The sequence below is a fragment of the Heptranchias perlo genome, chromosome 2 (assembly GCF_035084215.1).
Source record: "Heptranchias perlo isolate sHepPer1 chromosome 2, sHepPer1.hap1, whole genome shotgun sequence".
NCBI classification, from domain to species: domain Eukaryota; kingdom Metazoa; phylum Chordata; class Chondrichthyes; order Hexanchiformes; family Hexanchidae; genus Heptranchias; species Heptranchias perlo.
The window spans coordinates 118,148,704-118,171,468 of NC_090326.1; the positions used below are offsets into that span (position 1 = coordinate 118,148,704).

The 22,765-nt window shown below is 42.6% G+C and overlaps 1 protein-coding gene across 1 annotated transcript in view; it reads left to right on the forward strand.

Annotated features, from left to right (window-relative positions):
- cmtm6 (CKLF-like MARVEL transmembrane domain containing 6) overlaps positions 1-22,765 on the forward strand; it is a 75,114-nt gene that overhangs the window by 39,628 nt on the left and 12,721 nt on the right. The window contains exon 3 of the mRNA XM_068006342.1: positions 14,213-14,389. Coding sequence (XP_067862443.1) covers positions 14,213-14,389 — 177 coding nt within the window. The remainder of the gene's footprint in view (positions 1-14,212; positions 14,390-22,765) is intronic.

Here is a 22,765-nt window from a genome sequence, read left to right on the forward strand (position 1 = left end):
TTTACCTAATCAGAGTTTCATAATCGCCCCAGAGCAAAGTCCAATCAGAAACCCATTGTTCATTTCCAGCTTTTAACGTAGTCTGTAGTTTATTTTATTTGCGTAGCGGGGGAGGGGGAGCAATTACAGCTCAAACTCAAGATGTGGAGATGCCGGTGATGGACTGGGGTTGACAATTGTAAACAATTTTACAACACCAAGTTATAGTCCAACAATTTTTATTTGAAATCTACAAGCTTTCGGAGGCTTCCTCCTTCCTCAGGTAAATGTTGAGGAAGGAGGAAGCCTCCGAAAGCTTGTAGATTTCAAATAAAAATTGTTGGACTATAACTTGGTGTTGTAAAATTGTTTACAATGCTCAAACTCAAAACAGTTTTGGGGAAAGTTTTAGGGTTTTTTCATGCCTTTTTCAGAAATATTCCAGAGTGTCATATACACAGGGTGTTGTACCTTTTCACTTGGTTCCTGGAGTTTTTACAGAATTCCAAAAAATGAAAACAGGAAATTCGAGGGCTAGCCCATTGTGTGTCCAACTTGTTTGTTAATTAGGCCCAATGAATTAAATTTGTAAACCTTTTTGCTGCGACTGTAGTGAGCAACCTAGCCTGTCATCGAGAGAGCTGATTAAATCACAAAATGAAACCCACTGGGTTACTTACTGTAATTATATTTTCTCCTTGATGCTCATTATGAGGTTTTGAGTTTGTTTTTAGTATGTTAGTGTGCCGTTTTTGTTTTTGTATTGAGAATTTAATCATCAGTCCAAAAGCTTTTGCTGTCCAGTCACTCAGATGTTAGATTTCACTGAGCTGTATATATCTAATCATCTTTTTGTCTTCTGTGTCCGTCATGAACACACTTCATGTATATTAACAAGAGAGTGATTTGGATAGCACGTGTCCTTTCAAAGTCTTCATTTTTTTTCCCTACAAATGTGGAGTAGCTTATTTTCACTCTGTAGTGGTCGAGTTTAATTATTTTGGGGGAGATTTGAAAACAAGGTAACTGTTGAGAATCTGGTCTGCAGAAGTTTTATTTGTCAGACATCTGCCGTATTATATGTCAGATGATTCCAACTCAGTCGGATCTGATTGGATGGCAGCGTTATTCCACCATCTCAATGTATGATCCTGTTGCCCAAGTGACGACTGTACAGTCTATTCCTGTTAATTTAAAGTCATTTAATGCAAATTACTGGATAATTTTAATTGCATTTGAAGGGGGCGTTCCATTTTATTGCATTCACTTTATTCAAATTTTGGGGGGGGCAAACAACAATTTGAATTATCAGAAGGAGGATGTATAACCAAATTGACTACCACACAGACAGATTGAACATGAGAATTTTAAAAAGTACAGTGGGTTGAATCAGGACTGACAGCACCCAGACAATGATTATGTAAAGCTCTGCCCTGCTTGAAAGGAAATTTTGGGGGGAATTCTCATGCCTTTTAATGATCAGAGTTAACTAACCGGAGAACGATCGGAGGAGGTAATGTACTGCAGTGAAGGAAATGCCGAGTTGTGTCCAGGTCTCATTGAATTCATCGTTGATTCTGTTTTACTCAGTTTGAGGTCTAATTGAGTTATGAAACTTTGACTACTCTAGGGTACTTACCATATCAACGGTGCTGTGTGACGTGGGACCTTGTAACATTGCAGCAACTGTGTATATGTGAATTCAGGAGTGGGATTAATTGGGATCTAGCAACATGCAGAATAGAAAAATATGGTAATGGAAGAAACAAGATATACCAACAAGATGCCCAAACAACAATCTGGATGCCGTTTCAGAGAGAGTTGTGACCCAAAAGTTCCAAACGATTCCTTTATATACCCCAATATTGCCCCACAAGCTGAAAGGGTAAAAAAAAACAAGATCCTTTGGATGCCCCTATAAAAATACATTTCAAGGATTCCACCATCTTCTGTGTTCTTCATTTGAAAGTAAAGCATGCTGAGGAAGAAATAAAAGTTGTGACAAAACACCTGCCAAGAAAACTCACCCAGACTGCCTGTCTGGATTAAACCTTTTACTGAGTTTTGCTTTCCATTCTTTATTGTGCCCTCTATTGTATGGGGAATTTCAGGCAATATTTAAGGACTGGAATGAGGTGTGACTTTGACAGTGGCTTACAGACCAGAAAACAGAACTAAAATTAGAATACATTTTTAAAAAATCTTTTTTGTTTCTTCCTCTACTCCCTCCCCTTGCCCAATTCAGAATTCCATACTTGAAGTAGCAGCCAAGTGACATACACAGAAGCAACTTGCATTTCTGTATTGCCTTTAACATAGAAAAGCACCTAAAGATTCTTTATGGGGTAGGGAAGGGGGGGTGGAGCTGAGCCTTTACAGGAGGGTTAGGAGAAATGAGTGAAAGCTTGGTCAAAGAGACGTGTTTTGGGTAGGAGGCGAAGTAGACAGTAAGAGGAGTTTTGGGCAGGAAGTTCCAAATAGTAAGGCTGATTCAGCAGATGGCTGTGTCACCAAAGTGGAGCAGAGGGAGGGGAGAATACAAAGGAAGCTAGTGTCAGAAGACGTGGGTGGGGACTTAGGCTGGAGAAGGTTGAATAGGTAGGCTGGGACAAGGCCATGGAGGAATTTGTAGACACGGACACTTCTAATTCTGTATTACTACACAAATGTAATGCCACTAGAAGACCCAAAAGAGAGTATAGTGTATGCTTTTCCTTACCCTTTGTGCGAGAAGGTCATGAGACAACGCAAACTGCAACTTCCCCAAATAAGGTTGCGACCTTTATTATGTGGTTACTGGTGGTTAGTACACTGTTGGCAGTAGAGTGTTGTTATACTAGTGTTCTGCATCATGGGACCATCTTGTTCTGTTTATATTTTGGAACATGACCTCGTTGCTCACTAGCCCCACGTAGTGTTGGTGCTTTCGCAACCCTGTATCCTACTGACAGTTGTCAGCAATGTAGGGCTGGTTACGACCAATATCATGAACCCAGAGCTCTAACTGGGCTATATATTCTATTTATTGTTACGCAAAGGGTAAAATATGAAACATTCCTTCGATTGATTGATCGTACAAAGGCCTGGAATTCCCAGGTTGAATTTTCTTGGCAAACAAATCGGCTGGGAATTTTCTCAGAGCCCCCACTCCGCGCTGTAACTTCACTGACAGTGTGGCCAAAATCCCGATTATGTACGTAAATGGGGTTTCTTTACTGTACTTCCGGTGGTGGGGGAGGAGCAGCTCCAAAGAAATTCCCGGCCATTGAACCCCCAATTCCTCGAGCAGTCTGCAGATTAGCCTTAGTTTAGAAAAAAACTTAAGAGGTGATTACTGTGATGGCCCAGAAATTTATTTTGTTTCAAATCATAAAAGACCATGGGGTTGAATTTCCGTGGGGGGTTTTTCCGATCATCTGCTCTAACTTCAGTGGATGATCGGGAGAACACTCGCTGAAATTCGATGCCTGTATTTTTATTATTTCTTTGTGGGAGTTTGTGTCTAATCAGTGTTGTGATCACTTTAAATTGGTTACTGCACGGCTGGCGCAGCCATTCCATGTGGAATACAGATATTACCTGGGCCAGGACTCCACCACCTATGGCTTTAGTGCGTCTTTAGCTTCCTTTCCTTCACTGATTTTAATTACGATGTGGAGATGCCGGTGATGGACTGGGGTTGACAATTGTAAACAATTTTACAACACCAAGTTATAGTCCAGCAATTTTATTTTAAATTCACAAGCTTTCGGAGGCTTCCCCCTTCGTCAGGTTTTTTCACATCGTTCACCTGACGAAGGGGGAAGCCTCCGAAAGCTTGTGAATTTAAAATAAAATTGCTGGACTATAACTTGATTTTAATTACATTTGAGGAAATATGCCTGGCCATGGGCAAGCTATGGGAGATAGAAACTTTCACATTATTTGCAAGAAAATGGGAGACAAGGCAGCCTGCAATGAAAAGCCAGGTTGTTTACACCTGATTGTGAATCATTTAAGGGACAGAGGACTAACGGCTCTCTGTCCAAAAAGATATAATTGTTTAAAAACCTGATCACCAGGTTGTAAGAAGGAGACCGAGCTCGGGATTGCTAACCCATAAAGCTTTGGCAGGCATTTCCCTCAGGATGTCTGATGGCGTTGTTGATTAACGAATTAACGGCTCCATGGTCGGAGCCGTCATGACAGACAAATACATACGGAGCCTTTCGCCATTTCCAAGGTTCCCTTCTGACTGTATCGGGGTTAATGAAGGACTCTGTGAGAGATCACTCTCACGTAAAACACAAATATTGGTCCAGAGCAGAAGTATAATACTGCACTAAGCAGCTGAAGCATGGAGACGTTTTATTTCTTTACTGATACATCGACAGTTAAGTGAAGTTTTGTAATCTAGTGAAATCTGTTGAGTTCCCTCCTGCTAGTTTAATTTTACTCTTTGATAAATCCGATTCAGAGTTTGTAGCTAAGATTTACAATGTGCCATGGTGTTACTTGCCTGTCTGTCAGAGAGACTGGAAGATTAATTCATGTTACTTCCAGTGTGTACCTCATTGGTAAAAGGGTCCACCCTGAGGTCCCTATACCACATCACTTCATACATACGGTTATACTCCAGTTTGATGGGAGTGTGGGCTTGCCTGTGGAAGCAGACCATTGTGTTAAGCACAAGAAAAAGTATTTGGAGTCGATCCAAAATGTAATAGCTACATTCTGGTAGAAAGAGCTTCCTGTTTTTGGCAGTGGTGCTATACAAGTATTTACCATCTGTTCACTGTAAACCACACTCATCAAAGGCGGGCGTGACTCCTCTTCGGCTTATAGATTAAATAATATCTAATTTACTACAACATTCATATTTAAATGCTTAACTTACCATTAGCGATGAATTAACACATGGAAATCTGGATAATGCCAGCTTCTGAATGGGCTGCAACTAATGTGCTTTCTTTATATTGTTCATCTCTGAAATGCCCTATATATTGGGTAATTTGACAAAAACAACTTCCATTGAGATAGCTCCTTTTAATGTAAAGAACTTGAAAAAGCACATCACAAATAGATGCAAGGAAAGCAGGCTAAAGAAGGGAGAGATTAGACATGGTAGCAAAGGATTGGTCAAAAATAGGGTTTTTAGAAGGTTCTTAAAGGAGGGGAGAGAGAATGCCAAACATGTTTAGGGAGGGAATTCCAGAGAGTAGGACCCAGGTGGCTGAAGGTCCTTCCATCAATGGTGGGACGAAGGAAGGTGAAGATGCACGAAAGGTCAAAGAGAGAAATTGGGCCGTCTAGCGACCTTTGTTTCGGCTCTACACGGCCTCCCGGAGTGCCAAGATGGCGCCTTGGCTGCGCACGCAAACTTCTAGCATGATGTGCACTGGACGCCATCTTGGTAAAGGTAGTAGCGCGTGTGCAAGTAACGACCACCAGTAGCATGTAAAGTAAGGAGAAAATGCACACAATCAGTGTGCAGCGCTGATTTAAAGTGACCTAATGCTCCACTCAATGCACAGTCTTAACTGTGACCATCTGAATATGTCTTAGAGTGCCTGGAGGAACCCCACCAGTGCTATTTAAAGGGACCATGCAGGATTTAAAGATTAGTTGCTGGATTATTGCTTTTGGCTGCTGATGCAATTGTAACTGTTTTTGGAGGTCTCCTATACTTGAATACTAGGTCGTGGGGACATAACCTAACATTTAGAGCCAGGACGTGCAGGAGTGAAGTTAGGAAATGCTTCCACACACAAAGGGTGGGAGAAGTTTGGAACGCTCTTCTGCAGATGGCAGTTGATGCTAGCTCAATTGTGATTGTTAAATCTGAGATTGATAGTTTTCTGTGAACCAAAGGTATTAAGGGATATGGGGCTACGGCGGGTACATGGAGTTAGGTCACAGGTCAACCCCCCCAATGATCTTATTGAATGGCAGAACAGGCTTGAGGGGCAAAATGCCACTGCCACTTGCTGCCTCCTGATATGCGCCATCTTCTCCTGTAAGAAAGCAGGATGTGTGTCTGGGTGATGTGCCTGTCATGGTTGAATAGCTGCAAGTGTGTGTGCCCTGTGAGTTGTGGGTGGGCGGCTTGCAGCAGTGGTAATGTGTAAGGGTGAGAGGAGGCATCTGATTGGCAGAGTTGAGTACTGATGGAAAGAGTTTGTTGGTATGTGGGTGATGGGGGGGTGTAGTGCATGGTGCAGTTGGTAGGAGACGCCACTTGACAGTTGACCTCACTCACTTTGACCACTCGTGTCAAAGCATTGAACTTCTTCCTGCACTGCATCCATGTTTGTGGTGCTATGCACCTGGCATTGGCTACATCCCCTGCTGCCTCCTACTGCCTTTTGGGCATACATCTGGAGGGCCTCTTTTTTTCCCCCTCCCCCGGTGGATATAGGATGTCCCTCCTTCTGTCCACCTCTTGCACCAAGGCCTCTAGTGCATCAGCAGAGCACCTTGGTGCACGCTCTCTCGCAGGCCTGGTACCAACTTGGACCGGCAGATTGGTGAGGTCTGGCATGCAGATTGAAGGATGTGGGATTTAGTAGTGCTCAACCTTTATTCAATGTTTTAACGTAACTCAACAGTTTGTAAACATAGGGACGGGACCTGCATCTGTGTTTTATGTGTGTGATGTCTGATCTCCATTCAGACTCCGTGCAGACAGCAGACTGTTATTTTCAGCAAATAACAGGTATAGGCTACCTTTTTAAGAGATTTTGGCTGCCTGTCAGAGAGACATCCTTTCTTTAAGAGATTCGGGCTCCCCCTGCTGGTGGAAAGTGCGCATGTCTTTGAATCCTCATGTCAGGCCTGGTTTTTAACACTGCTAGCAGGTAATCGTTCAGGCTGGACGAACATCTCGTCCTTCCTGCGCAGAAAGCCCCGGGCGCGGGTTAGTACCCGCTCCCGGTTTCCAGCCTAATCAAATTTAATCCCTGAGGTGTTTGGGGATCTGGGGGATATAGGGTGAAGCACATTGAAGAAATAGACTGGGGTGAGGCGGTGGAGTGATCATACAGACCAGAAAGGAATCTGGGGCAATGACACAATTAGTTTCAGTTGCCCACAGTTGAATAGCCTGTCAACACTAGCTGTCTAGGCCCTCACATGAAGAATCTTCGCCTGAGTACGGTATCAGAGGGTGCCTGTGAAACTGAACCCAAACAAAGAACCAGTGCTTTTAGGCGAGAAGAGAGAAGGGAAATTGGAGGAACACTCCATTTTCATGGCCTTATTTTAAAGAATTTATATAATTTAAAACAATTTATATAATTTAAAATAAGACCTTGAGGAGGGAGCGTTCATCCTTTTTTATATTCTGAAGACACCTGAGTAATAGGAGCTCAAAGCTAATTAATTCAAAATGGTTTATAATAAATAACTGGCCTTGTTCTGTACTTGGAGACTTTGTACAGAATAGTCTTTCAGAGGTACAAGTCTTTCCATTAGACTGTGGCTCAAAATCTTCAAAGGTGGAGTAGAAGAGATTGCTGATAAATCATGTTTAGCCTTTTTTTGTAGGCAGGTTCTTTGGCAGTGTTGCAGCCTTTGTTTTGCAGAGAAGCATTTTATAATTTATCCTACAGCCGTAATGACACAGACCATTGAATAAGTCCATTACCCAGCAGTCTCTGGTTTGTCACAACACCCACCCCAGCGAAACTCCTTGCACGCTGCTGATTCCAACAATCAGCCTCTCCACAACATGTGAAAGAATGACGTTGCCCTGAGTTTACAGCCATACTGCTCTATTAACTAACTAAGAGCTCGTACTCGCAGCAACAACTTGCATTTATATAGCACCTTAACGTAGCAAACGTCCCACAGTTTTTTACGGAGTTTGGGGCAGGGGGCATAAAATAGGTAAAGGCATAAACGCTGAGCCATGGTGGGAGAGTTAGGAGAGGAAACTGAAGCCTTTGCCAAAAAGATGGCTTTGAGGAGATTTTCAGTAGTGGAGAATGAAATAGAAAATTGGAGGAGTTTAGGGTGGGAGTTCCAGAGAGTAGGGCCAAGGCAGTGGCAAACGATCACTCACATATCTGAATGCTCTCATTTGTAATTTCCACCAGTCCATTTATGTTGAAAATTTATGCAAGTGTGGATCAAATTTGAGCATAACCTGAAAATACATTGCTAGACTGATAGTGATACATCCAGTAATGGAATTTTACCACAAGGCCACATGGAGAATGGGGGAGGCAGAGAGTAAAATGCAGAACATTGGAGCAGATACACCTGGCTGAACTGAGTTCCCAATCTTGGCTGCCAAGCTGAAAGCAGGGGCAGCTAAGGAAAGTCAGATGTGGAGTCTCCACTGAACCTCCTGGTGGCCAACCAAGAACATTTGTGGCAGCCTGAGATTAAATACTTAGCCTGGTAGGACCTGCAAAAGGAAAAGATTAAGGAAAAAGAAAGAAATGCTTGCCCTACTAGAAAATCTTAAAATCCAAAGTTGAAATAAATTCTATATCAACTACATGTGATTCAACTACTCTGAAACGGTTCATAACTGGAGGAGAGGAGTTTGAGATGATTGGTCCTAAAAAGAGGATTTTGGGGGTTGTCCTTGCCCTCCAGGATGACCCTATAGTAGTATGATGTGGAGATGCCGGTGATGGACTGGGGTTGACAATTGTAAACAATTTTACAACACCAAGTTATAGTCCAGCAATTTTATTTGAAATTCACAAGCTTTCGGAGGCTTCCTCCTTCCTCAGGTGAATGAGGAAATGAAATCCTCGAACCCTTCGCATTTATAAATCACAGAACAATACCTGGTGATTACAGATAGTCTTTCCAACTGCCCGTTGCCAAGGCAATCATAGTGTGCAGACAGAGAGGTGTTACCTACAGGGTCACTGAATATACAAACAACCAAAAAAAAACTTTTTTTTTGGCTGAGGAGAACAAAGCACAGACATGGTCAAGCCAGATCTGGTGCCAGTTGTGCACCAGATGTACTTGCATTTATGCCCCTCTGACTTCAGGCATTGATGATGGGGGCAGTACTGGGGGAGCAACAGGGTGGGAGACGGTGACTAATTTGGGTGGAACAAGGGCATCAGAGGCATTCATCCATTTGAGTGTGGTGGTCTGGATGTGTCCAATATACCTGTACATAGAACAAAACCAAAAGCATCGATGAATTGAGGCACTTTGCCAAAGATCTGAGACATGGATTGGTCTGTCATTGGGGTAATGGTCAACATGCCAGAACCACCACCATCATCATCTGCTGCTGCTTTTATTCCAGAACCGTCACCAGCTGTAGTCTTTTCTTCTCCTCCTTTTCTGTGGCTAGTGGCGCATGAGGCATTCCATTTCTTGGCCACTGCTTTTACATCCAACAGATCATGCTGTGGGTTGTTTCCATAACAAAGACCCCTTTTTATGTGACCAGGTCATTAGCCTGACCAGGGCTTGGCTGTAGTAGCTGTAAAATATTGAATTAGTAAAAAGATCATTCTGGTGGTATCCTATACCAGATAGCACTGCGTTTCCTGGTTACCATGACAGAATATTTAGGGCGACCACAGACTTAATAGTCAAATGACAGAGATAACGTAAAGGAAAGTGTTCCTTTAAAAGTATAATAAGTAATGAAAAAGCATAATCTTTAGGAATAACAACAAATACATTATCAAAACAGGAACGATCAGGAATGACCTGACTGTTTTTAATGACTGTGCCACACAAGATATTTCTTAAACTTGACAAAAACTGTGCACATCATCTTTTAATTTAAAGCCTTGTGATTGGGTGATCTCACTCATTTTATGCTGAGCCGCAGAGACGTCTTTTGAATTTAAAACAAAACAAATTTTGGGGTGGTTCAAACCTTTCTAGCTTCAAATCAAGATGTAAATCATAAACTGTGGGAAGTACCAAAGGAAAAAACATGATTTTTCTTCACCAATGCAGGAACCCTTAAAGCTGGACAGGATGTTTTAAATAATATCCAATAGAATTCTCCACAATGAAATGTCAATTCCACATTTGTGCACAAGGTGGTGCTGTATACCTTTTATGTGCTATTGTTGCTTTTTAGGTGCTGTATTATGTACAAAGCTGCAAGCATTTTCCATAGACTACTGTACGGGAACTATACTTTTTTCCAGGTCTCCACAATCTATTGATTTTGAGTTGTCAGCTTTTGCTGGGATTCTCCATGTTTGAATCTCTCTAATCAGGTTTCCGCCCCTGCCACAGCACTGAAACAGACTTAATCAAAGTCACAAATGACATCCTCTGTGACCATGGTACATTATCCTTCCTCGTGCTCCTCGACCACTCCACAGCCTTGGACATGGTCGACCATGTTATCCTTCTCCAGTGCCTTTCCTCTGTTGTCCAGATCAGTGGGACTGCCCTCACTTGGTTCCATTTTTACCTATTTGATTGTAGCCAAAGCATCTCTTCCCACCCCCACATTGTTACCTCTGGAATCTCCCAAGTATCGATTCTCCTCTTCCTTATCTACAGCATCTGCAGACATGGGGCCAGTTTCCACATGTATGCTGACAACACCAAGCTCTACCTCTCCGCCACCTCTCTCAACCCCTCCACTGCCTCTGTGTTGTCAGGCTGCTTCTCCGACATGGATAAGCTGCAATTTGCTGCAGTTGGAAACATCGGAAAGAGTGAAACCGTTGTCTTCGGTCCCCGTATCCCCGCCATGGATTCCATCCCTTGCCCAGCCATTGTCTCAGGCTGAACCAGACCGTTCACAATCTCGGCGTCCTATTCGACCCAGAGCTGCACTTCTGATCCCATATCCTCCCATCACAAAGACTGCTTACATCCACTTCCATAACATCCCCTGCCTTAGACCATCTGCCACTGAAAATCTCATCCATGCATTTGTCACTTCCAGACTCAAGTATTCCAAAGTTTTCCTGGCCGAACTCCCATCCTCCGCCCTCTGTAAACTTCAGCTCATCCAAAACTCTGCTGCCCTCATCCTCTTCCGCACCAGGTCCCACTCACCCATTACCTAATGCTCTTTTGACCTACATTGCCTCCCGGTCACCATCTCAAATTTAAAATCCCTTCATGGCCTTGCCCCTCCCTATCTCCTGGACCTTCCTCCAGCCCTACAACTCCCATTGAACTTTGGTCTCTTGTGCACCCCCTCCCCCTTTGCCCCACTTTTGTTGGCTGTGCCATAAATGGTATAATCCCTGGAATGCTCTCCATAAACCCCTTTGCCTCCCCACCCCATTCTCCTCCTTTAGGCCCTCTTTAAAACACACCCCTTTGCAATATTGGTTCAAGCAATATTGGCAGAGATCTGGGAGAATGGGCCTCTCTGTTCCCTCAATCTGTACATGGTCTTGGTGCAAGACCAAGAGGAAGGGGAGAAAAGAAAAGAACAGAGTACCTTAACAAAATAAACTCTTGATGTGTGACATGTTGGTGGGGGGTGGGTGGTGTGCTATTGCTAGCTGTTCAGGCTCTCTGTGCATTTCCATTTTGACCTCACACATTCTATGTATAGTGCATAGTTTTGTGGAATAGTTTTTTCTTAAAAAAAAATTGTGGACATATCACTCCAGAACCCGATCACAACAAAATTTTTAGCTCCTGAGGGAAAATGTTTGTAAATTCAGTATTTATTGTACTGTTAGAAGCTTGGGTCTGTGCTACTAGATCATTAGAGATTGATAGTGGTAGTGAATAGATAGATACCTGTCTGTGGTGGATTTGTTTAAATCAACATTTCAACATGTCCATGTTGATTTAAACAAAAAACAAATGCTGGGACAGTGGAGGGAATTGTGGCTTACAAGAAAAGGCACAGATGATTAAATACTCCGTGGAATACTTGGGGATCATGGAAGTATCACCAGAGGAATACAGCTGGTAAGGACTGAACAGAGGACATTGTTTTGTGTTGATATCTTGGCTTTTTCACTCAGATGCGTTTGATAGTTAGGGAGATGTTTACCTTTTTGGAAGCTTTACTTGTGGTTATTCACCTCCATTAAGAGACTAAATCAGGTCATGCCAGACATACGGGGGTAAATTTTAACCCCCAAGAACGGGTGGGTTGAGGGCGGGTGGGGAGTAAAAATACTCCGATTTCAGAGCGGGACACCATCCCAGCTCCAACACCTCTACTCCTGGGTTTAACCCAGGCAGGTTTGTCTGTGTGTGGAGAGCAGACACCAGGAAGTCCCGCCCCCACTTAAATCAGGCAGGCTGATACTTAAAAGGGCAATGTACCTCATTGAGATTCTTGAGGCACTTAATATTTTGTGTGTTGGAATAATAAAATGAATTCAACTGTACCTGTTTGGGTTTCCCATCGCTTCCCACTCACGTCAGGTGAGAAGGACTGGATCCATGAGGTGAGTGCCGTTATTGCACTGCTTGGGAGCCAGAAGGAGCAGGAGTGCTTCATCCAGGCTCACCTGATTGACAGGATCGGCCAACCCACCCCCCCACTCTTCCCCCCACCCCCGATGGCGGACCCCATCTACCTCCAACTCTTCACCTGACCTCTGATGATCTTCTTCAGCCTCCTCCTCTCCCCGATGTTCTTCCTCAGCCGCTGCCCCCCCCCCCACCATCTCCCCCCCCCCCCCCACCATCTTCCCCCCCCCACCACCACCTTCCCCCCCCCCCACCATCTTCCCCCCCCCCCCCCACCACCACCATCTTCCCCCCCCCCCCCACCACCACCATCTTCCCCCCCCCCCCACCACCACCACCATCTTCCCCCCCCCCCCCCCCCCACCACCACCATCTTCCCCTCCCCCCCCCCACCATCTTCCCCTCCCCCCCCCCCCACCATCTTCCCCTCCCCCCCCCCCCACCATCTTCCCCTCCCCCCCCCGCACCATCTTCCCCTCCCCCCCCCACCATCTTCCCCCCCCCCCCCACCATCTTCCCCTCCCCCCCCCCACCATCTTCCCCTCCCCCCCCCCCCCACCATCTTCCTCCCCCCCCCCCCCACCATCTTCCCACCCCCCCCCCCCCATCTTCCCCCCCCCACAATCTTCCCCCCCACCCCCCACCACCATCTTCCCCCCGGCCTATGATCCCTCCCTCCCTCTGATCCCCTGCTGCAGCAGGCCTTCCTGGCCGACAGCCAGCCAGCTTTTTAATCAGGCTGGCTGCCAGGCGCGAAACCCGGAAGTGCCATTGATGGGCCAGTGATCGAGACCCGCCCACTTACCTTCCGGGTTTCGCACCGGGAAATGTCGCGTCAGCTCCCTTCCAGGCTGGAAGTTACAATTTACCCCATGCAATCTATACATGCTCCAGTGAAAAGATTAAATCACATGGGATAAATGGCCTTTCTTCCTTCCATATTTAGGGTAGAAAATTTCAATTGGTAGAACTCACATCTGAACGCTTGGCGTGCTGGGATTACATTCCTGTAGGAGCCATTTTACACAGGCACTAACGCATCAAATTTCAGTGGGTTAACGCCTACTTAAAAATAGCACGCACATAGTTTTCTGCTAGTTCAGATCAAAGTAGACCCTGCAACTCACAGATATGTGTCTTTTAAACCCTGCCTGGAGTTACTGTCACCATCAGTAAACTTGTTTAAAAATCATTTGCAGAGAATTTTCATTATCACTTAATACACAGTTCATTTCTATCTTTTTAGTTATTTTTATTTTCAACAACTTGCAGTTAAGCGCCTGTCATGTAGAAAAACATCCCAATTTTAAGTGTGTTCGGGAATAATTTATCATGTTGATGTGACGGTCTGAGAAAAATCATCCACCCATTTGAAGCTGAAACATTTCTGAGTTGATGGGCATATTGGGATTGGGGTGGGTCAGTGGGTTAACACACAGTCTTCACACCTCATCCCTTGGGTTTGAATGTAACCCGAATGATAGTTGCAAGAGCCCCAAATGAAATGAGTTTCAGACAGTCTCAGCTTAGGTCTTGATGGGCACAAGTTCACAGCAGAAAGCTTCCCGTAATTTGCCTCCAAACCAAGGCATCAAGGCTGGCCAGTATGGAAATGGAAAAATTCACAGCGATGCGATAAAGGGTACTCTTCTGAGGTTGAGATTAGGATGTGTTATGAGGGACAAGAAGAAGGTGTTTTAATCTGTATCTGGCCAATACTTTCCTTAACTAATGAGTATGTTAACAATGGCCACAGACAACTAAACTAGACAGGTCTTTGTAGCTACATAACAGCTTAATTTGCAGGATGTATGTTTGTCTGAACTTACGTTATGCCTTTTCTCCTGAACAGGTCTTGTCACTTGTGGCCTTTGTTCTGGAGGAGGTAGTGGAAAACTGCATGAACTGTCATGCACTTTACTTCTTCGAGTTTGTCAGCTGCAGTGCCTTCTTCCTGACTTTGTTCCTGCTAATCATACTGGCTACTTCTTTGAAAAAGAAAGTGATCCAGATCAACTGGATACAAGTGGTAAGTACAATAATTTGAATTATTAATAACGCTTTGGGTTATGTTTAGCTTTACATTCCATGGTGATGGATATCGGTTCCTTTACTCTTTCCATCTATGATTCTGTTTTAACTTGCTTTTCCAGAGTTGGTCAAGTTTCAAGCTGACCACAATACTTGCATAAACAGGCCTTCTGCCACCCCCAGCCATAAAGTTTTGTCCTTGATCAGGGTTGCCACCACTCTCGTTTTCAAATGGACATTCTGCTTTTGAACAGGCTATCTTTTTTGCTTTTAATGTAATTTGGCAACTAAAGTCTGGCTTTGAGTTTTTTGTCTGAGTTTTACTCATTTTTTGACTGATTTGTTTTCACCTAATAGTACTCAATGTGCAATAAAATATCAAAACTGGAACAATTCAAGCAGTCTTGAAGTGAAGTTCAGTGCCACCTGTCAGGATGGAATCTTCTGGAAACGAGAAATCCTGCAATAGAGACAGAGCGTGCATTTAAATAAATGTACCCCCTGCATAGTAGAATACCAAGGCCACAGAATAGCCAAAATAATTTATCTTAATACAAATTTTCTGGAAGCCACATCACTGGTTCCTCCCCCATCTATTTTAGATTTCATAGGAACATGAAGGCTGTGTACAGATTGTGTACAGTCTGCTCTATCATGGACTGAACCCATTTACTCTCCTGAGGAAATGTTCTTCAAAGTTTCTTCTTGCCCCCAAAAGGTAAATTAAGCGAACCTCCAGGATATTGATCTAATCTTACATCCTGCATTGTTCAAGCTTGATCAGTTGCTTTTCTTAGTGACATATCTATAGTTCCATCAACTCAGGAACAATCCACTGAACATTGCATCATCTCTATTTGTATTTATCCTTCTAGCCATCAATCCCATTCATAATGAGCTAGCTATTCATTCATAAATAAAAACATAAAATGCTGGAGAAGCTCAACAAGTCAGGCAGCATCTGTGGAGAAAGAAACAGAGTTAACGTTTCAGGTCGAACCTTTCGTCAGAACTGGAAGATGTTAGAGTTCCAGTTCTGATGAAAAGTCTTTGACCTGAAACGTTAACTCTGTTTCTTTCTCCACAGATGCTGCCTCAGTTGCTGAGCTTCTCCAGCATTTTCTGTTTTTATTTCAGATTTCCAGCATCCACAGGATTTTGCTTTTGTTTTTAAAAGGTGTTTGGATTAAGACGGCATTAACTACTTTAACTAGAAGTCATTTCCACATATTCACAACTCGGTCGGAAAGGGGGAGGGAATTCTTCTAAACTCAGTCCTCACAAAGTTTGTTAATTTTACAGCACCTTTATATTGTGGGGCCACTTCCACTGGAAGTGGTTCTGTAATATAGTGAGGCAGCTGGGTTTTGAATTTCTCTCTGTTTACATTCAGAATATCAGAACACTGGCAGAAACAAGTTGTATTTGTGACTTCTGGCCATGGACCTTTCCCAGTAGAGGAGGACGGTCTGAACAGAGCAGTGATACAAAAAAAATCACACTGCTGACGTGTACTGTTGGGCTAAGACCACAGCCAGGAAAAATGGTGGGCAGCAACATCTGGCACTACTGGAAGCACCGATATCGGTTTGCTTCTGGAGGCCTCTCAGAAACGCACTTGGTGAAGTGAGTCTTGGTGCCACTGGAAAATTCTGCACCAGCCTGTTTATACTACAGTGCTGTCTCCAAGTATAACTGGGGCCTTTGGAGCAATTTTGTTTACTTTACAAAAAAATAATTTCAGCTTGCACACTCACAATGGAGCAAAGAAAACATTCATCAGTCCCTCAAGGAATATGTCAGGAACTTGCAACCAAAATAAAACTATAGGAAAATAGCATTTTAATTTATTCAGAGTCATTTAGTCAGACAGTAAGTCAAAAATAAATGTTCAGTTCTGCTCTGCAGTTAATTTCTCTGGTGCTTTATATTCAGCATTAAGAGCTGTAAACAAGTATCTTGTTGCAGATTTAGGTTAATAGAGAGCCTGTTGGTAGGCAAAGCTTTAAGTATAGTTAAATGCTATCTGTGGAATCTCGCAGTAATGTGTTGGGAATGATGGTGGTAAGTATGTAACAGCTGTTGGGACTCGACCAAATGGATCGTTGATTTCCCAAATGGATGACGGATCTGTATAAAGCAACTTTCTTAAAGGAACCTTTCTCCTCTCGCTCTCTGCTTTTTTTCAACATTTGCTTCCAGATACGAAGAATGAGAGCAAAGTCCTTTAATTTGGAGTGGATTTAATCCCCCTTGAAAATAAGCATCATAATTAAAAGAAACAGTCATTATTTATTACTACCAGATTTCATAGAAATGAGTCCAGGAAAATGTTGGCTCTTAATGGGGAACATTATTAAGAAATCCTTTAATGTAAGGTGCCCCCTCCCCCCACTACACACATTTATTTTAAGACGTTGTTAGTCATCCCTCCTACCTAATGTGTGTGTTAAAAATAGATATTCACCACAGTAACCTATTTGACAACAAAGCAGTTTCTCTGTGTTTTCCTTTTCCCTTTCAATGAGTTTTTGTGCTCATGCCTCAGCCTATCACACACTAGTCTCTAATTCACCTCGACTTCTAAATGGCAAATTAACTCTTCAGAAACAACTCTGAGCGCCCAGTTTTGTCGTGAGGCTGTGACAGGAACGGACAATTTCAGTGAAAAATAAAATGTTGGGTTTTAACAGGATATCCACCATATACAGGAAGATATTTATTTCCTCTTTTAACAAAAGCTGCAGAGGCTCACTTAGCACCATCGCAGCTAGCTGATGGCAGATGGTTGTAACTCCTGGTCACCGTTCAGTAATTCCTGACAGAGAGTGTGGGCCCGCATTGCTGTCAGGTAACAACCAGATCTGGTTCATCTACAGTTCCTTCCGTAGCTGAATGGCCTGAGTAGGCTCACCCAATGAAGAATGATCAGTAAGGTGAGATGCTTGTGGAAAGAGTTGCCACCTTCAGGAAAGACGAGAAAAAAGTTGGAATGGGGATGCTACTGCTGTACAAATATAAAAGTTAAAATGCTATCATAAATGAACCAGAAAGCTATCTTATGTTTGTGAGCACTTTGTATGTACAAAATCTTACTTCCCCTATACATTTTGTCATATGTGCATCAACTTTTTCCCCATTATAAATTTCTATATCCACAGTTATAATAGGATCTATCTGTGTAAACTGTTCACACTGTAATGACATCCTCCTGCCTTAAAATTCCACCAATTCATTTAAGACCTGCCTCATTCATTTAAGACCTGCAAACTGAACCCAAACTGGAGCAGCTTCAATCTCGGCTCCTGCCTGGGTTCAGTTTGCAGGTCTTATTTTACACCCTGCACTGTAAAATTAACTGGTGGAATTTTGATGGCTGGTCCAGATTTGACCTACAAACCCTGGTGGGTAGGATCTGTGGTGAAAGGAAATGACTTGTTATTTTCTAAAAGGTCAATAAACAAGGCTTTTACAAGAAACACTGCCTAACGTAGCCACGTTAGGACTTTTCCAGTAATTGCACTGTTTTCTCTTTCTTCGACCCATTTTGCTCCTAGGTCTTGTTACTAAACTGTTTGCAGTGATATATTTACATTAATCGATCACTGTGGCATCTCAGTTTTGCATCTCCCAGCTCCTCAGATTGTACTGCAGAGAAACTCCTCTGTTTCAACCAATTCGACTTCCCTGCCTCCCAAATGGCTGTATGTTTTGCTACATAATGTAAATAAGTATATCAGATCAAGGTCTTACATTTAAAAAAAGGACAAAATATGTGGCGTTAAAGAGCGGACTGAATTACTTTTATGTACCCTCGTCCAATTATTGCCTGCCCTCTAGCCCCACTTTACCTGAAGGCTGCACTTAGTCTTGAATCCCTGTAAACAACACCACAGGAGATCAACTACTATAAATATATCATCACAAATAACTTGGTAACAAGACCTAGGAGCATAAGCAGTCAATGAAAGAGAAAACAATGCAGTTACTGGAAAAGTTCTAAAGTGGCTACATTTGGCAACAGTGGCAGGAGTTTTGTTCTGTCCAGTGGTTTTAAAGCTGCCCCTGCCTGGGTTCAGTTTGCAGGTCTTATTTTACACCCTGCACTGTAAAATTAATTGGTGGAATTTTGATGGCGGGTCCAGATTTGACCTGCAAACCCAGGTGGGTGGGATCTGTGGTGAAAGGAAATGACTTGTTATTTTCTAAAAGGTCAATAAACAAGGCTTTCACAAGATAGCGATTCACTTAACACAGGTCTCTTTTTGCTCACCTATAAGGCCTGCTTTTCATAACTATTCTTGTGCAAACTTTACTACATGCCACTTACTTGGGTACATTTATCTTAGTAAAAACTACACTAAGTTACTTCAAGTGAACGTCTTACATGGTGACAGATTACTGTAACCTTGTTTCACTAAGGATTTAATGATGCTGTCTCTAGGAGCTATTTTGAATGTTGTTTGTTAGGCCCCTATTCTTGGCCTCATGTATCACTGGAATTAGAGTGAATTATTAGAAAAGTACAATTGTCTGAATCACTGAAACAGAAATATTCGGAAGTATAAAGGGAGTGCACCTCAGAGCATAGTGTAGCAGGAAATATTTCTGTGAAATTTAATTGTCAATATGGTGCTTTCATGGGAAGCATCACATTTTTTTTCAGGTTTATCATGCTCTGAGTTATGGTTGCTTTGAAAGTTTAGACGTATCCACTTATGTCGACATGCGTGGAACCATTCTGATTTTGTTGACATAAGCGGTCCGTTGAAATAAACGGACTTAACATATATTTGGACATTTTCTAAAGTCAAAATTAATTATATACAAAAAATAATAAACATTTTCTGGCCTTTCCACTCAATTGCTTTGTGCGATATTTATCCTTGAAGGTTCTCAAGTCAAGCTTACGTTTAATTCCTATCTTGGTATCCATCTTAAGTAAACTATGATTGGCTCTCGCAACACGCCTTATTTTGTAGGCCTAATAGCATATGTCACAATCACTCATATGTCACACGTGAAGACAAGGGCCCGTCGACATATGTGGTAATAAAAAAAAAGGCCTTAAAAAATTAGCAGTTTCAACCTTCATTAGTGTCCTGCACCATACAAAGTGGTTACTTTGATAATTTGTTTAAAGGGCAATCTGTTTTATGATTATTCTGTGGAAGTTTATAAATCTAGACATTCTCTAGTCGTCTTTGTCTGAAATTCCTACAAATCCTGATGTAAGTTCCAACCTCCTGACAAATTTAATGCTCAAATCTTCACAAGTTACTCAAAGGATTCACTGTCTGAGATCTAAGGCCTGAGGCCATTTGGAAGGTCCTGTGCACTTTCCATGTAATTCTTAGTAACATCTGCTGATAATCACCAGTTGCTGACTGTTCTACTGAAAAAGGAAGTGCATTAAATGTAAATCTAAATCCTGCTGCTCTAAATCCTTTCTATGAATCTATGAAATTTCAACCGATGAAAGTTCAGGAGAGCAACTGTTTTTAACTGGTCCTGACTAAAATTTTGAATAGGGCATCAAGGGCTTGTATTCAACTTCTTACAGGATTTCTTAATTGTTTATTATTTTTCCCATCGTCCCACTCTCAAGATTTTTCCTTCAACCAGTAGCAAGATTTTCCTGTGGACTTTTCCATAGCTTACATCCATTCCACACTGGGGGTTACTCCAGAGTGGAATGAGGCATGCCTTATTTTGGTGGGACTGATCATATTGACCTTTTCTCCTCTGCAGTGGACACAACTCTACTTCCATGTGGTGAGCTGTTCCATGATCTATCAGTTGTGTCTGGTCAGGAGACTGGGACTTAAACTCTTGACCTGTTTGGTTGAGAATTCAACATTGTACCTAATAGATGCACAAATCCAGCTTGCAGTTGAACAATTTTTTAAACATTATTCAGCCTGATAGGTTTGCAGCATGACTGGTGGTACTTTGCTCTTCCAGTAATTCCAAGGTCGGTTTTAGATTTGATTCAGCATCAGTCGGTTGAATTTTCCTGCAAGTAGTCAGCTCCTTTATCTGGACGGAAACCCTTGTTGTTTGGAATTGTTGCCTTAGTATACTACGTAGTTATGTTTTCTTCTGCAAACTCAGATCAATAAGAATTTGATCAAATCTGACCAACAGTCAGAGAAATATTGCCAATCAAACAATTTGTTACAGTAATCCTTTCTGAATTACAGTCACTGCCCTTTTATTACATGCCACGATGTCTTTTGTAGGCTCATATTGTTGTGTCAAAGGGCGGTGAAGCACCAGTTGATGCATTTATTTCATGCATATCAGGCTCAGCCGATTGGTGAAATATTAGTCAGGAAATAAGGGGGGCTTGTAAAAAAGGTAATGCAATAATCATGGGGAATTTTAACTTTCACATAGATTGGACAAATCAAACTGGCAAAAATAGCCCTGAGGAGTTCAGATTGTATTAAGGACTGTTTCTTAGACCAATACGTCGGGGAACCAACCAGGGAACAGGCCATTTTGGATCTGGTAATGGGTAACGAAACAGCCTACAGAGATAGTGGATGCATTGGTTGTAATCTTCCAGAATTCACTAGATTCTGGAAAGGTCCCAGCAGATTGGAAAACCGCAAACGTAACACCCCTATTCAAGAAGGGAGTGAGACAGAAAGCAGGTAACTATAGACCAGTTAGCCTAACATCTGTCATTGGGAAAATGCTAGCATCCATTATTAAGGAAGTAGTAGCAGGACATTTGGAGACTCATAGTACAATCAAGGAGAGTCAACATGGTTTTATGAAGGGGACATCGTGTCAGACAAATTTATTAGAGTTCTTTGAGGCAGTAACGGGCAGGGTGGATAAAGGGGAACCAATGGATGCAGTATATTTGGATTTCCAAAAGGCATTCGATAAGGTGCCACATAAAAGATTACTGCACAAGAGCTCATGGTGTTGGGGTAATATACTGGCATGGATAGAGGATTGGCTAACTAACAGAAAACAAAGAGTCGGGATAAAAGGGTCATTTTCAAAATGGCAATCTGTAATTAGTGGGGTGCCGCAGGGCTCAGTGCTGGGGCCTCAACTGTTTACAATATATACCAATGACTTGGATGAAGGAACAGAGTGTCCTTTGGCCAAATTTGATGATGATACAAAGATAGGTGGAAAAGCAAGTTGCGATGAGGACACAAAGTGTCTGCAAAGGGATATTGACAGGTTAAGTGAATGGGCAAAAATTTGGCAAATGGAATATAATGTGGGAAAATGTGAAGTCATCCACTTTGGGAGGAAAAATAAATAAGCAAAATATTACTTGAATGGAGAAATATTACAAAATGCTGCGGTACAGAGGGATCTGAGTATCCTCGTACATGAAACACAAAAAGTCAACATACAGGTGCAGCAGGTAATCTGGAAGGCAAACAGGATATTGGCCTTTATTTCTAGGGGGATGGAGTATAAAAGCAGGGAAGTTATGCTGCAACTGTACAGGGTGCTGGTGAGACTACACCTGGAGTACTGCGTACAGTTCTGGTCCCCTTATTTAAGGAAGGATATACTTGCATTGGAGGCAGTTCAGAGAAAGTTCACTAGGTTGATTCTGGGCATGGAAGGGTTGTCTTATGAGGAAAGATTGAACAGGTTGGGTCTATACTCGGAGTTTAGAAGAATGAGAGGAGATCTTATTGAAATATATAAGATTCTGAGGGGACTGGATAGGGTAGATGCTGAGATTATGTTACCCCTCATGGGGGAATCTAAAACTAGGGGGCATAGTCTCAGAATAAAAGGTCGCCCGTTTAAGACGGAAGTGAGGAGGAATTTCTTCTCCCAGAGGGTTGTGAATCTTTGGAATTCTTTACCCCAAAAAGTTGTGGAGGCTGAGTCATTGAATACATTCAAGGCTGAGTTAGACAAATTTTTGATCAGCAAGGGAGTCAAAGGATATGGGGAGAAGGCAGGAAAGTGGAGTTGAGATAAAAATCAGATCAGCCATGATCTCATTGAATGGCGGAGCAGGCTCGAGGGGCCGAATGGCCTACTCCTGCTCCTATCTCTTATGGTGAAAACAGAAGACATTAAAACCCTATTGAATCACCGAATTCAAATTCTCAAATTGCCATGCTGGGATTTGAACTCACGTTCTCTAACACTGCCATACCTTTTAACTGAAAATCTAAGCTGGAGATTCCAGACTTATGCATTCTAGATAAAACAGCTGAAACTAGGATTTGCAGGAGGATTGATGGTGACTTCCTCCATTCACATAGGATTATTCAACAATCTCCAGCAAGTCAGACAGCTGCTACTAACTTGTGCTGACCACCTGTTCCTCTTCATTGTGATCAAGGAAGGTCCCCTTACTGTTATCTTCCCTCCCTAC